Below are 15367 nucleotides of genomic sequence, written 5' to 3' on the forward strand. Positions count from 1 at the left end.
TAATTTAGATAAGGTGCTCCCACCCCCACGTGCTAGAATTGATGGCTTGATTATTTGCTTTATTTCTGTGTTCCAAAATCTTACTAATTTCCATTACATTCCAGTCATAATAATCCTTATACAACAACTGCAATATTAATAACTTCTATCCGTGTTGACACATTAAATGATTTATAAAACTACAAGTGAGGAACTTAAGCTATATCCTTGTTCTTCCAGTGTGTGGCAGTTCTGTCCATGGTGTTTCTTCCTGTCCTTGTAAGATGTTATGTCTTTCTTTCCCCTGGTTGCTGTTGCTATCCACCATGCCTTGGGCGAGACTGCTATCCCATTGTTGTTCCAGAAATTTCTCCATTAAAAGCATAACATTCTTAATTTTCCAAAGCACATCACATTCTGAGCTTGGCTTGAGCAAACCGTTATAGACTTCCCATTTTATATCTTGGAGAGGGAGGATGTTTGCTATATTAAGAAAGATTTGTTTGAAAACTAGTACATTTTCCAGCTGCTTGTGTGTGTGTGTGTGTGTACGCTGTTTTAATGTTCTTTAAGATGCTTGTTTATCTAGTGGTTTGATATAAGCTTACACCCTGAAAAGCAACAACAAATTATTTTGTTTTGAAATAAATGTGGCACTAGTGGGCAACAGGTCCCACCAGTTTTGTAAACTAGTTTTGTTTATTCTTGTAAACAATAATGGATTGAAAAGTTGATTATTCGGGGGGGGGGGGAATCTGGTAGTAACAATAGGCATTATGCACAAAGAGGTTAAAGCCTTTAACACATTTATTGTATCATTCCAAAAGCAGGGGTTTTGAAGAGAGGTTAGAGAGCCCTCTGGCAATGTGGTACAGCGGTTGCTGGCTCCTATGCGGCATGTACGGAGAAAGGCAAATACGAGATTGCTATTCCCTTTTCCTGTGTGAATAGCAACCTTGCCAACGAGCTGCTGAGGTACATAGACTCAAGAGTTGGAAGGGACCATGAGGCCCCCCCCCTAATCCAACGCAGGAATCTTTTGCCCTATGTGAGGCTTGAACCTGCAACCCTGAGATTAAGAGTCTCGTGCTGTACCAACCGAGATAAACAGATGAAGATGATTTTGCCAGTGCCATTGTTACTGTAGCACAATGGGGAGGAGTAAGGCAAGAGTCCTATACCTGCATTTGCCTTATATGGGAGTGAAGCGAGGTCTTCCTGATTGTAACAACTCAGGAATTATGTAAATTGCATTCCTTCGACAAAGTTGCCCTTGAAAATTTTGCAGTACTTGTGAATTGCAGTCTTTTCACTTATTGAGAATAATTTTGGACAGGCTTGTTATGGAAGGACTATTTCAGAACAATAGATACACGTGTAGAAAGGTCGCTAAAATATTCTCTGTCCCACCCACCCCTCTATAGAGAGCCAGTCAGCTCAGTGCATAGCAGCTCAGGTGAGCGATCAGGGAAGACAGTTTTACTACATTTTACTACCTTCCCAATAATAACCTCCCAAATTAGATCAATTTCCAGACTACTTTTCCTTCTTGGAGCTGGAGGATTATGTATACCTAACCTCTTCCCCCAACCCCAAGTTTTGTGTGTTCTCCTGTGTCTACAAAAATTAAGGCGGCAATAAGGAGGCATTGTTTTAGAAGCTGTTTGAGAGCTCAAGAATTCAGCAATACTTCATTCAGGAGAATCATTTAAGAACCATTGGCTTTTTAATATTTATTGAAAAATGTGAACCACTCATAACAAAAGGTTAAAAACTACAGCAATAAATACATCAAACATATCTAAGAACATATCAACAAGTTGGCACAGAAATGTAAACTTTATGGGGCCCAGGTATTAAAATGGAATATTTAAAGCAAATTCCCTCCTGTATTAAAAAAGGGAAGGACTTACAAATTCTCATTAGTAAAAGAATTAGAAAACTGCTTTTCTCTAAAAAAAAAAAAAGGAAAGAAAGCAATTTTAGCTTTACAGCCTCTTTAATAAATGTGGTCAACTTTACAAAAAAATTAACACACAAGGCAGTGATATGGCTGCAAATCCCAGCCTAGAGAATTCCATCCTTCAGAACTTGGAACCCACTAGGTATATGCCACAATGCTTCCTTTGTCACCCTGCTATTCCAGCTGTGGTTGCAAGTCCCATCATAGTAAGGAAACAAGAATTGTAGACAATTCTATTAAAAGCAGTGAGCCAAGAGGCAACACCTTCTGAGAGGATGGGGAAAGAGTATTGCAAAGCGCCTGGTAATGCCTCAGGGCTGGATCTCACATCCCTGAAAAAACTCACAGCCTTACTTGCATTTCAACCTGTCATTAAAAACAGTAAAAATAATTCAGTGCTTGTAAGATGGCAATTCAGTTTAGACAAAAATGAACATGCTTTCCAAGTTGTTTTGAAAATACACCTACACACTCAACATCAAACTCCCTCACACTATATCTATTAAAGCACCACCCTTTCATGCTGAAAAACTACAACATCAATGCAATAAATCCTCACAACACCCTAGTATGGCAAATTACATCAACTAGAAAGAAGGGAGCAGAAAGAGAATTAAAACAACATTCTTGTGGCAACTTCAAAGTATATCTGATTTCAGCCACACACCTATGTATGAAAATAAGTCCAGTGCTCATAATTCTTGCTGATTTCACCCCCAAAACACCCACCATGGACTTTTGTTTTCAATATATTAATCTCTGTGTTTATCAAGACTCTCCTTTGCAGGAAAACATCACATCCATATTTACATAGAAATAATTGGATAGCTTTTGTAAAGTGCTTTTCTGAGTTATTTGCTGTAATCCATCTATGCGGAGAACCCAAATTCCATGCAATTAAAAAAATAAAAGGCAACTGTTCAATCACCCTATTCATTCTGATATCTGAAGTAAGCAGATTAATAAAGTGGGTGGCAGGAGAAGATGCATACCCCTAAACATTTTGTGAATCTTTGTACTTTTGTCCATTTACTGTATTTATTTTTTTCGATCCGAACTATAAAATAGTGATTTTCTTGAGTCAAAACGAGAGTACCCCTAAACTTTTTTTTTTAGGAAAAAAAGCACTGGTTCTTTCTATTCAGCTCCTATCACAATGGGCATTACAGGAGCTATCAAACTGTGGGTGATCAGATTGTTTGTGTTGCGCACACATGCGAACTCACCCTAGAAGTGCCACAGGACTGCTACTTGCAAAACTTTCAACTAACTGAAGTGCTTTAAAATCAGGATCTAGTGATCTTCCTAGATCCTAGATTTTCTTTCAAAAGATGCCAGTCATGCATTTTATGAAATAGGGCCTATTCTACAGTACATAATCACATGTATGTATATATATATATATATATATATAAAAGAAATACTCTCATGTAAGTCCTCTCTATACATGAGAGCAAACCCCAATGAATTCAAAAATACATAGGATCAAGCTGTCAGCGGGGTAGATGGGAAGTGTGTCAATCTGACCTTCAGCCCAAATTAACATTAGAATTCTTTCGTTTGCTGCAAACTTGTGAAATGCCCCAAACTTTCCCTAGTGAATAGCACCTCTAGCAATGCTTGTAACAGAGTGAGCAGAACTGATGGACCTGCATTTGGGTTTTGGAATATTCTGCTGTAGTATTACCTGATAATGTGTCTCCTGAGATATATAATGACTCAGTTAAGAGCTTTTCAGACATAAAAAAACTCTCTCAAATACCAAGTTTTGCTATATGCTTCAAATTCACCTCATTAGAGACTTGACCAGTTTTCTTAATGCAAGTTGAAAAAGTACCAAAGAAGTAGTCAAAACTATCAAAAAAGAATACAAAAGTAGGTCAGCAGAGTGAATAGCAGCTTTTTTCTGTTGTCTGAAAGCAATCCAGTTAAATCACCAAGCCATCACCTTTAACAGTTCTCTTCCAAGTTCTCTCATAATTCCTCGAGGTCAGTTAAATCCACCACTACTTTCAGGAAGAGTGTATCATCTCTGATGTATGTATTCTTTGCATTTTCGAGCACAGTATGTGCAACAAACCGAGGACACCCGGAGGCAACATTCATCTCTCCTTCAGGTCTCTTGAAGCTGCTGCTGTGAGGGTCGGCTTTAAAGGTTTCTGTTATGTGATGTTTCTTCCCACTTTGGTCCAGAAGCATAAGTGTGACCTTTTGCTTGAAAGGCCACGGTAACAACGAATCAAATTCCCCTCTCATCACTACAAAGTACAAGGAAACGTGAGTGCCCTTTCCTGAACCATCCCCATTCAGGTATGCTCTGGCAGACAACCTGTACCCACAGCGGCTGGTGTAAAAAGGCTGGCTGACTACAGAGGGACAGAGTCCTTCCACAGCCTCTTTTTTCTTCATCTTGTAGTCGACAATTTTCCAGATCAGTTTCCCATTGTAACTTGTCCCTTCTAGAAGTTTAAACCGTTCTTCGTTTTTGTTAAGTTGTGCCCTGTGGATACTGAGGTGGACATCATGTTGGTTGGACAAGTCTTCCAGAACAACTAAGAGAAAGAAATGTGGGGAGATAAGAGAGGGTTACATACAGACACTTACAGAGTTTGTATTAGGCATCATTTTTACATATTTAACATCTATCTAGAGCAGTGAGGGCCAAACTTGGCCCTCCAGCTGTTTTGGGACTACAACTCCCATCATCCCTAGCTAACAGGACCAGTGGTCAGGGATGATGGGAATTGTAGTCCCAAAACAGTTGGAGGGCTAAGTTTGGCCATCACTGATCCAGAGCAACTGTTCAGAGTCTGGCACTAACAGCTCCATTCCTTGTGATGCAACCTACTTTTTCTGCAGATTGGGGGCAACGCTGAAGTCAGTGGTCTGTCCGTTTTTAGTAGGATACATGGATTTGGATTCTAAACTCTTTGACATGCAAACCTCTTGTAAAAAAAAACTTAAAAGAGGAAGAGCACAACCCCTTCCATGCTTAACCTCCCCTCCCCAAAAAAGACCAGCAAAATAACCATTCAAGCATTGGCTCTCTAGAACCAAAGGAGAACACATAGGGAAAGCAGGAGATCAGTGTGCCACTAGGTAGCCATGTGGTTTGCTGAGAAAAGTACATGAATGAACTTGTAAAAGCCTCAACTCCCCTCAATGGCATTTTAGAATTTTAGATCTTAAGTAAACTAAACTAGCTTACCACCCCCATAACACCAAAACACTTTAGGAAGAGAAGAATCCCCAATATACCTAAACGCTGCTCGTATGATTCCAGGAAAGCAACCTTTTGCTTTATATTATCAATGGTCTCCAGAAGTGGTCTCAGGCTGAATTTACTCTGCTGCTGATTTGCCATCTGCACCAGCTGTCTCACTTGTGTTTCCAGGCAGGCAGATTTATCAATGTGAATTGCCAAAGTCTTTAGCGATATGGGGATGAGAGAGAAGGGAGAAGACATGCAATTTTAAAATAAAATTGAAGACGACAAACTAGTATTACAAATTGTTTATTAAAGTCTATCACTGACTGCATTTCCCTCCTCCGAGTTTTTCCAAAGGTTTCTTTTCAGTTAGGATCATAAATCGTCTGTCGTCATGATCTCAATTGTGCGAGGCGAAAAAGTCCAATGGCTTTGTCTTGCACAAATAGTTTTCTATCCCCTGGTCCTCTTTGTTTACTCCCACATTTCATGGTTGATGCTACGTCTGCAGCAATGATCTTTGCCAACGGTTTCAGGATATTTCCTTCCTTCCTCACTGCAATCTCAACTGTTGTGACAGTTTTAACCTTCTGCTTTAGTACCATGCCATGGTATAGCTTTAACAAAATGGTTGTTCCTAGTGCCCTTCTTCCACCCCAGTGCTAAAATTTAGATTGAGAGGTTCTTGGAGATTTACACTTTTTTGTTATTTTGTTGGTTTATGGAATTCTCAAGTTACATATACCAAACTGTACTTTTCTGCATTTCATTTCTTTCTGATTTCACTGTTTGCAGTCCATCTCCCCACAGGAAAATGAATATATGCTAATCAGGAAAACATTTCATTGGGTGGACCATAGACTGCAAAACATACGATATAATACATTTGATATATAATACTGCATACAATGTGCAGTAAGTCTCCAATGTTTATGCTCACTTATTGAGCTGCATAAATAATCATTTTTATCAAGAGCATGCAAACTTCCATTTTGTATCCCAGTTATGTGGGTTTCACCCAATGCATGCAGGAGACAGTCACCACACATGTGCAATCTGAAAGCACAGAGGGGTGGGAATCCATTTTTGCTTTCAGCATGTGAATGAACTATGAAAACAAAATGGAAATGATGTCCAGGTTAAGCAGAGCCAGAAAACCTCACATTTTAAGCTGAATCTAGCACAGTGCAGGCAGTATCTCCACATAGATACTGTTGTGTTTTCTTTGAAACAGAAACTCTGTTAGGAAGGAGGGTGGGATTACCTGAGTGCTTGCCAGTAAGTTGCTATTTTTACCGTACAGCTGTGTAAACTGCCTGAAATCTCTCTCACACTTCTTAATCATGTCTGCTAGCTGCTGTATTTTTCTCTCTTTGTGTTCAAGATTGTTATAAAGGTCAGAGATCTACAAAATAAAATGCGAAGTTGTAAATTTAATGTTTTATTTTTAAAAAGACACAAAAACCGATGAAAAAACTGAATTATGAAACAAGGGTTAAATCCAGCTAATGCTCAAAGTAGACCCATGTTAGTCATGTCTAACTCAGAACAGAGCTAACACTGAATACAACCCAGAGGGTTTGCTCAGCTGTTAAGAGATGGACAAGCTAATAGCCCAAGGATAATTCCCACAATCACTTTCGACTGGGTCAGTTTTTATCTTGTGATCCACACAGACCCAACAACCAAGTATGGTAGCCCACCAGAGGCTTAACAATCTCTGTTTTTGTCCACTGCCTAGGACTATGACAGATTGATTTTGCCTCAGCTGCAACAAAACATGTCTGTCCTGCATCGGTTTCTACAGCCACAGCAGGCACTGTAACTCTTCCATAGTTTGACTTCACCCACGAAGGCGCACTCCTCCATTGTCTCCCAAGGTAGACACATGCCAACAAGGACACCCAGGAAAGTTTATAGTGTGTACAATTCCCCCCACCCCCCACTGATGCATGCTATACACATCAACAGCAACAGAAAAAATGGTAGCCAACAATCAAAACCCATTGTTTCTAGGGTGTGATTTAAATATGCATCAATGAGTACCATGCTGCTAGATTCAGAAGGTTTTTCTTTCATAAGAAAAGTGACACCTAACCTCACAGTGACTTTCTGTAGAACACACACTCACGCACACACTCAATAGTTTTAGCATGGCATGAGGAACTGAAACATGCTTTCCTCTTTTCAAGCCGACTTTCTAAAGTTCATCTTATTCAAATGAAGGATCACCACACATTATAAATGTTGGAAGGTACCAAATGGCCCCTAACACATAAACACCCTTCAGAGAACAATAAGGGTGCCAAAAGCACTGCAGAAATAACCTGAAGCAGATACATGGAAGATTAGTGTTACTACTTGCCCTTTCTTCATACAAAAGCTTTCACTGTACCCAGACCTTAACGTAATAACAACAATACTGCAATCATATGGAAATGCAAAGGGAATAAAAAAGATAACTGTCAACCTACAGATTCTTAATTAGCAACATTCCCCCCCCCCCAGGGCTCCAGACTTCTGTCTGCATATATACTTTCGACCAAACGTCATCCTTCCTTCTAGTTTGCTACATGAAAAAGTACTTGAGGCAAATTACCTTCTTGCTAATTTGCATACTCCCTTCTGCAAAGTGCTACTGTGAATCTGTAATGAGGGCATGTATAAGTGGTGTGGATGTGTGGTTCCCTGCCCCCAACTAGCTACTGTGTGTGTGGAAAATTGTCTCCAATAAAGATCTCACAAGCAGTTGTAATTTCTCCAAAATTAGCAAATTGCACAAGTACATGTGTAAGACACTTGTGGAACTAAGGGAAGTTTAGCCTCTTTTCAACCTCTTTGAATTTTTAGAACTGTCGCTTGTTTCCGCTTAGAAGCTGAAGGGTTTGGGAGGAAATGCCATGCTATACCTGATCTTCCAGCTTTGAGTTCTTATCTAAGATTTGAAGCATATGTTCTCTCAAGTACATATTCTCATGTTCTGAAAGTTTTCCTCTTTTAATCTAAAATGAGAATATAAACATGTAGTGAGAACAAAGCTAACCTGACACATTCTAAACTAAACAGATTTAAAATCATTCTAAAGCAAAAAAAATCAAAACAAAACAAAACGTAACAAGGGGGAAATCTCAGCAGGGATATTCTGAAAAAATTAAACCAGAGGAACAAAAAAAGAAGGATGAAGCAGAAAGAGACATTGGTTAGCTAGTGCCCTTTTATGCTTTGGAGAATTAGCATCTACTGTAGGACCATGGATGATTGCATTACAATACCTTTGTAGAACAGCCATACTTTTTATATGGACAATCAATTTTCACCTCCGGACATATTACGACATGCTCTTCTACCTGCAAATATTAACAAGTTTTAAATCACACATTAATTATAGGTGAAGAAGGTTTGTGCGTTATGACCTTTATTTCCTGCAAAAGAAGTACAAAAAGGAACTAGATTACATTCTCTGCATCGTCACCAAATCTAGTCATGTACAATGACAATAACAAAGCGGTCCACAGATGCTACTTTGTGCTCTTACATTATGCATGGATGGCAATGTCACATAATTACTAACACAAAGAAGGGCGGCAACTCGTACTGCCACATGCAGAGGCTAGCAACAACTAGGGACTATTTTGCTCTTCTCTCAACAACACTGTTATCTTGCAATGAAACGAAAATAACATTGTACCTCTTTTGTCAGAATTATCTGTGGGCAGCCATGGGGACAAATCAAGGGATAATCGGGACAATCTGCTCTCTCGTGAGTCTGAAAACACATTGGGAAATCTGTTATTCAAGAGAAATGAAGAGGTTGGCTATACTTAACATAAAACCAAAAGGCAGAAGCAATCGTGTTGACCATCCACTAGGAATCGACAGTGCAAGTCCAACTGAAATGAGCAATAGTGCTTTTTCAAGCACTCCTGCGCACTTTCCATCATTCCAAGGGTGGGGGAGGGGGAAGAGGAGGAATGAACAATGCTCCAGTCGATTGTGGTTTTCATATATAAGATAGGCATTTCTAACCTGTTGCATATTACAGACTTATTGTCGTTACGTCCCTCCCCAATTTTTATTTATTTATTTATTGCTTCTCATCTCTCTCTCTTCTACAGTGGAATAGAAAATAAATGGCCCATGTCTAGAAATATGCATAGACAATTCAGTCTGAGCTTATTGGCCTGCACCCAACACACCACAGCGGCCTGGGACTTGCAATGCTACACCTGACACAGATATAACAGAGAAACAGAAGTGCATGTCATCATCGTAGTTTAAGCTCTTCAAGACCGTGACAGAAACAAGAGGGAGAGCAATATATAAATATATATTTATGAGATTGCTCATATATAGAGAGGGAAGAGTCACATTTAGGGTTTTCCACAGCGTTTTGGAGACATTTTTACGAACATCTTACCTTTAAATCAATTGAAGTCACAGGCTGTTTGCAGTACTGGCACAGTTCCTTCCGATAGCTGCACTGCAAACCTAGGTGTTCTTGCAAATCCTTCCGAATAACTTTTTCACAACATCCTTCATTAGTGCACTGCACGCTTTCGAACAAACACTGTTGTAGGTGATCCTGTAAAGCAGAACCATGTACTACCATATATTACCTGCATCATATACATCACCATAGTATGTACAAGAGGCACATAAAACATGCTGCATTTTGGGATCTGCAAGGAAGGTCAGATGTCTCTCTAAAAACCCCATAGTCTACAACATTGTGCCTATATTCTGTTGGTTTCTTGCACCTTTGGGCGCACAATCATGGGGCAATGCAGTGAGCCACAGCTTCTCAATAAAGCATTTGTTGTGGGACAGTCACATCTCTTTCTTCCTCCATAAGCCTCTGCCTTTTCCTTTCACATTGCCATGCACAAATCCTTCTTCTTCTTCTGTTGTTGTTGGTTTCAGAGTCCTGCTTCCTTCTACTATGCCCTTTTAAAATGTGGGTGTTTTTTGGGGGGGGTTATTGGGTTGTTGTTTTTATTTTGGTTATGTATTTTGTGGTTTAATATTTTGATTTTATTCTGTGAACTGCCTTGAGACCTCCGGGTATAGGGTGGTAGATAAATTCTAATAATAATAACAACAGGAAAAGCTGGGGTAGAGCATCTGTCTTGTGTACAGAAGGTCCTGAGTTCAATCCCTGGGATTTCCTGGTTGGGCTGGGAGGAACCCCTGTCTGAAACCCTGGAGATCTGCTGCCAGCCAGAGTGGACAGTACTGAGCTACATTGACCAATGGACTGACTCAATATAAGGCAGCTTCTGATGTATTCATCTAATTAATTTCCTCCTTCTTCTCCCCCTGTGCTGTCCCCAAATCTGCCCCAGAGGGTTACTGTTCCATTATTCTATAGACTGTATTATTCTAGATCCATTATTCAAAGTTGAGATTCCTATATTGCAGGGGGTTGGACTAGATGACCCTCAGCGTCCCTTCCACCTCTGCCTACAAAACGTTTGCCTTCAGACCACATTAGTTTCTACCTAGGCATGTTCCTAGGCTTTTACACTCTTCTGTAAAGAAGCCCGCCCCCCCTTTTAGATGCCCCAAATGCCAATATAAAACACATCTGGCACAATTAAGACAAGTTTCTTTTCTGTTCTTCCCTTTTGTGAAGAACACACAAATTTAATGCACAAATGGATAAAATGGGATGTGTGTGTGTGAACCATTTACACCACCTTGAGCATCTTGGGGGGTTGGAAGGTGGCTTATAAATGTAATAAATAAATAAGCTGTGGGTGGACAAGCTAAATTACTTGCATCCAATCTTCTTGCTCACTGCTGCCTGATTTATAAATCCATGTGCATAACATCACGTGGTAAGATCACAGAAGCTGCACTATTCACCTTGAACTTGCAGGGATTGGATGGGAGGAATACAGTTGCTTCATGCTCCCCCACCCACCCTCCTATGCCCTCAATACACATTTATTTGGCAGGGTCAAAGCCAATGGCCTGCCTTTTTTCCACAACCACAGGAGATCTATTTAATAGGGAGAGAGAGAGAAAAAAACCCCTGAGGTTCCAGTGAGTAAAACAAGTAGTTTAAGAGCAATGCAATATCAAGTCTTTTATTTGCAGTGCGTTCCCACCCACACAGGCTGACGCGTCTCATACTCATAATGGGAAAATATATATTATGTTTTAAAAAGTATATTAAAAAAGAAAAAAGGGGGGGGAGTAGCTTTAGTAATAAGTGCAATTGCTTCACGAAGGCAGAAAGACATAAAAACTTGGTTCAATTGATATTAAGAGTTGAGGAACGCAAACCTGATATCGCCCCAGAGACGTTTTCGCATTACAGGCTGGTGAATTTCTGCAAAACACTTGCAAATTGAGAACTTCCCTTTTACAGCAATTGTCTTTGAAAACCTAAATAAAAAGAGTATAAAAGCTTATTTCAAAGCACACACAGAAGGTCCATAATTCACTATAATCTTTTAAAACTTAATGAAAAGCCAGTCTTGCTACAGAGGAAATTATGTGATAAACAAGTTTCCAGTGTTGAAGTTTGGGGAGTGAGGTTAATGCTAGTTTCAAATGCTTGAAGGGTCTAGAGGAGAGAGAGTAACTAGGCATCAGATGAGCATAAATTATATCAAACAAACCCCTTGAACAGGAAGGATTACGCTGGTGAAGAAATCTCAGCTCTCCTCCTCCCAACACACAGAATATCCACCCCAAGTTCCATACACAGCTCCATCTTCTCTGTTATTCAGGTTTGTTGTCTTTGAGTTCTCTCCAACCTGCAAGTGCCCTATTGTGGAGGCGGGTCAGAGACAGCAGCCTTCCATTACTCAGACCCCACAATTGGCAGGGGAGGCCTTTTTGGGGGTGCTGCCGGAGGTCAGATGCTGCTGACCTGTGACTGGGCTATTTCAGTGTCAGTTTCCCATTTGTAGAATTGCCCTCCCTGTTCAGGTGTGCTTCTCTCCCCGACTGTTCACTTCGGAGAAGTTTTTAAAACGTTCCTATTTACCCAGGCACCTGTCAATCCTGAAAATCACTGGTTTCCAGAATGTTTTAAGCCGATTTCAAAATTTATGATTACTGATGTGTTTGCTACCATGGATAAAGGGCAGGAAATAAACTGAATGAACGAACAGATAATTTTTCCACCCCTGCAGTAGTTGCTGTTTTATTTTCTGGGCATGAGGTCAAAGTGGTGGCTTTGAGCTACAAACCCTAAATGGCTTGAGATAGTATCTATTTTACAGGAAATGCCTCACCTCATAATACAGATCAGGATCATAAAGATCAGCCCAAAGGCTATTGACTGTGTTAGCATGATGTGAAATCTTAACAGGAAGGGCTGGTAGGAAGCCATAAGCTTGCTTCACAATTGTAAAACTCATTTTCCCCTAAAAACAGGAGTAGGAGGGGAAATAGATCTGGCCATTCCTGAGAGTTCTGGATTTCCAAGTTTGTTCTTCATGTTTTGATGATTAAAATTATTTAAACATTCTTGTATAAAAATCTCATTGGGCTTGAATAGATTCTTCACGTACATTCAAATAATACTGCACACAAAACTGTTGAATCGATCGACTCCCCGCACCCTCCAAAGAATGTAAACAGAAATTATTTTCTTACTTCATGTAGTTTTATTACTTCTTTGTCCACAGGACAGGTGGGTACAGCATTCAGTTCTCTAAAGAGATCAGAGGTTATATTTGGTTTTTTAAAAATCTGCTCTGGGGAAAGGATCAAAATTATATGCCTATTATAGCTGGCCCATTAAATTCCAGTTTTATCTGAACAAAAGAATTATTTTTAAGATCCCTCATCTTGCTGCATATTAGACCGGTGCCGATTTCAGCATACCCTTTTCTCAAAAATGTCCTCCTCACACATTTTAAATGATTCTAGAGTCTGTTGGCTACACTCGCAGCACCTCTTTAAATCGGAGTCCCGCTGTCATGTTACCGTACAGAGAGCTAAAGGGAAATTGCAAGAGGAAATTAAATTAACAAAGCCGGCAACCTAACAAGTAGTTTAACTGAGCATTAAGTAATAACCGTCACATAAATTGAAAGCACATAAAAATGCTAAGAACTGTGCAGAAGAGGAAAAACTGAATAAAAATCAACATAGTATCAAAGCAGTCCTGTTAAACAGGGGAGGGGAGCCTGTGATTCTCTTGATGTTGCTGGATTCTCAACAACCCTAGCCAGCATGGGCAGTGGTCAGGAATGATGGGAATTGTAGGAGAACAACACATGGAAGGCTGTAGGCTCCCCACCCAGTGTTAAAACTAAAATTGCAACTCATTACCAAACTTAAAACCACGGAGAGACCTGGTCTGAACAAAGACATTGGATTCTTATCTCATTATACATGACAAAGCCATTTTTCACCTTCTCACCCCTTGCTTTTTCCTGTAAGACCTATTGCAGTCGTTAAGAGTCGTCAACAGGCTCATCACAGCTATCTGCCAATCACCCATTCCCACCACCCTTCTGAGTAATACCCCTCCCCACCTTCTCACTATATAGAAGGATCTGGTAACTTCTGTTTCAGTGTATCTGAAGAAGTGTGCATGCACACGAAAGCTCATACCAAGAACTAACTTAGTTGGTCTTTAAGGTGCTACTGGAAGGGAAATTTTTTTTTTTGTTAAAACTATGTTATAGATCAGATATAAACAAAGGAAACTAGTAAGTCATTAAGCAAGGGCTGCTTCTTATTTATTTCATTTAAACCTACACCACACTATTGATCCCAGGGCATGGTACGTTAATTATTTCTTTCTCATCAATAAGTCTTAAAACCCACACAACACAATCCTATGCATGTTTATTTAGTGCTCAGAGGTTCTTACTTCCATGTAAATGTGCTCAGTCGTGCAGCATTAGGCTGCCATCCCATACCCTGTTATCTTGGGAGTAAACTTAATGGAAACAAATGGGAATTACTTCCAAGTAGACAAGCATATGATCGAACGGTTAAGTGACACTTTAGAATTACAGCATCTCAATTTCACTCTAGAAAGTAACTGTGCAGGCATTTCAGAAAGGAAGAAACCAGTATGACTCTGAAGTGAAACTTAGTGAATCAAAAGGGTGCTTTTACAAGACAGAGTTAAAGTTTCGTTTTTAAATTTTTCTACATCTCTTCTCTATGGCAAAGTCACACCAAGCCTGTAGCATTTTTATATCACTGCTATAATTTTTCAAGCGTAGGAAAGACAGACTTCCCAGAAAGAAAAACCCACCAGCTTCTATGGGAAGCTGCAATAATAAGCCTTATTTAAGATCACAACGCATCTAACATATGGATGTGAACCAGACAAAAGTGTATCCAATCCCCATTGATTTTACTGAGGAGCGAAGTATGTGTTTAAAGGGCCTCCATTGAAGTTAATGGGATTTCAGAATGTTTTAATATTGCACTGCTCATGCCTCAGATGTCCACAAAAAATTTAAAAAGTTGCCCTGGGAAAATGTGTTGACTAAAGCAAGAGGAAAACTAACACACCTTAGGATTATAGTAATGTGCTGTTCACATTGCTTGTGGAGTTGCATGAATAATTAGGCTTGGCTGGGGTCCTCATGTGGCCCACAAATCTGTTTCCCCAAGCCACATCCATCAACCCACACCCAAGATAATGCTGGGATCCAATTCACTTAGGAATTCCTGAGTGTAGCCGATCCAGAGTTTGTGGCTGCAAACACTGCTTTTGCAGTAAGGGATCTTCCTTTGAAGCACAGCTTGAGTTCAAGCTTTCTGGCAGAGGAAGAATCAGGAGCACATGATTATTTCCTTTGAAGTTGGGTCACCTGACATTATGGTGCTGCCAGGTGACTGACAGGTGGGCAGCACTACTTGCCTGCCAAAATGGTCTCCCAAAATGGGATCCTGTTCCCCAGCCCTCACACAAACACAATTTACATAGTTTTCAGGGATGGAAAGGGAGGGTTTGGATCTGAATGTTAAGAGAAGGAAGGGACATTTCTTACCTCAGAGAGACTATGCAACGCTGGCAAAATCTGTGCCCACATCCCGTCTGGTGAGGATTGTGAAGGACCAGGTGGCAATAGGCACATTTGTATCGTTCTTCTACAATTTCCACAAACTGATAGTCGGCATTAGGCTCAAAGTCTAAGGAAATGGCACTGGTAGAATTCTGCCGAATGTAGAGATTTGCTAAGTTGCCTGCAAGGTCTTCAGCGGCCATGGGCATAGAGCTACAAACACAA

The 15367-nt window shown here is 40.1% G+C and overlaps 1 protein-coding gene across 4 annotated transcripts in view; it reads right to left on the reverse strand.

The window, feature by feature from the left end:
* Positions 1 to 1697: 1697 nt before the first annotated feature.
* TRAF5 (TNF receptor associated factor 5) overlaps positions 1698 to 15367 on the reverse strand; it is a 36609-nt gene continuing 22939 nt past the window's right edge. For all 4 annotated transcript variants that reach the window (XM_083605207.1, XM_083605206.1, XM_083605205.1 and 1 more), the window contains exons 2-11: positions 15128 to 15355; positions 12762 to 12819; positions 11439 to 11540; positions 9568 to 9732; positions 8839 to 8916; positions 8423 to 8497; positions 8060 to 8152; positions 6415 to 6555; positions 5201 to 5369; positions 1698 to 4494 (exon numbers count right to left, since the gene is read on the reverse strand). In XM_083605207.1, coding sequence (XP_083461333.1) covers positions 3917 to 4494; positions 5201 to 5369; positions 6415 to 6555; positions 8060 to 8152; positions 8423 to 8497; positions 8839 to 8916; positions 9568 to 9732; positions 11439 to 11540; positions 12762 to 12819; positions 15128 to 15351 — 1683 coding nt within the window. In that variant the 5' untranslated portion in view covers positions 15352 to 15355 and the 3' untranslated portion in view covers positions 1698 to 3916. The remainder of the gene's footprint in view (positions 4495 to 5200; positions 5370 to 6414; positions 6556 to 8059; positions 8153 to 8422; positions 8498 to 8838; positions 8917 to 9567; positions 9733 to 11438; positions 11541 to 12761; positions 12820 to 15127; positions 15356 to 15367) is intronic.

This window comes from Podarcis filfolensis (genome assembly GCF_964270895.1).
Source record: "Podarcis filfolensis genome assembly, chromosome: 3".
Lineage (NCBI taxonomy): Eukaryota > Metazoa > Chordata > Lepidosauria > Squamata > Lacertidae > Podarcis > Podarcis filfolensis.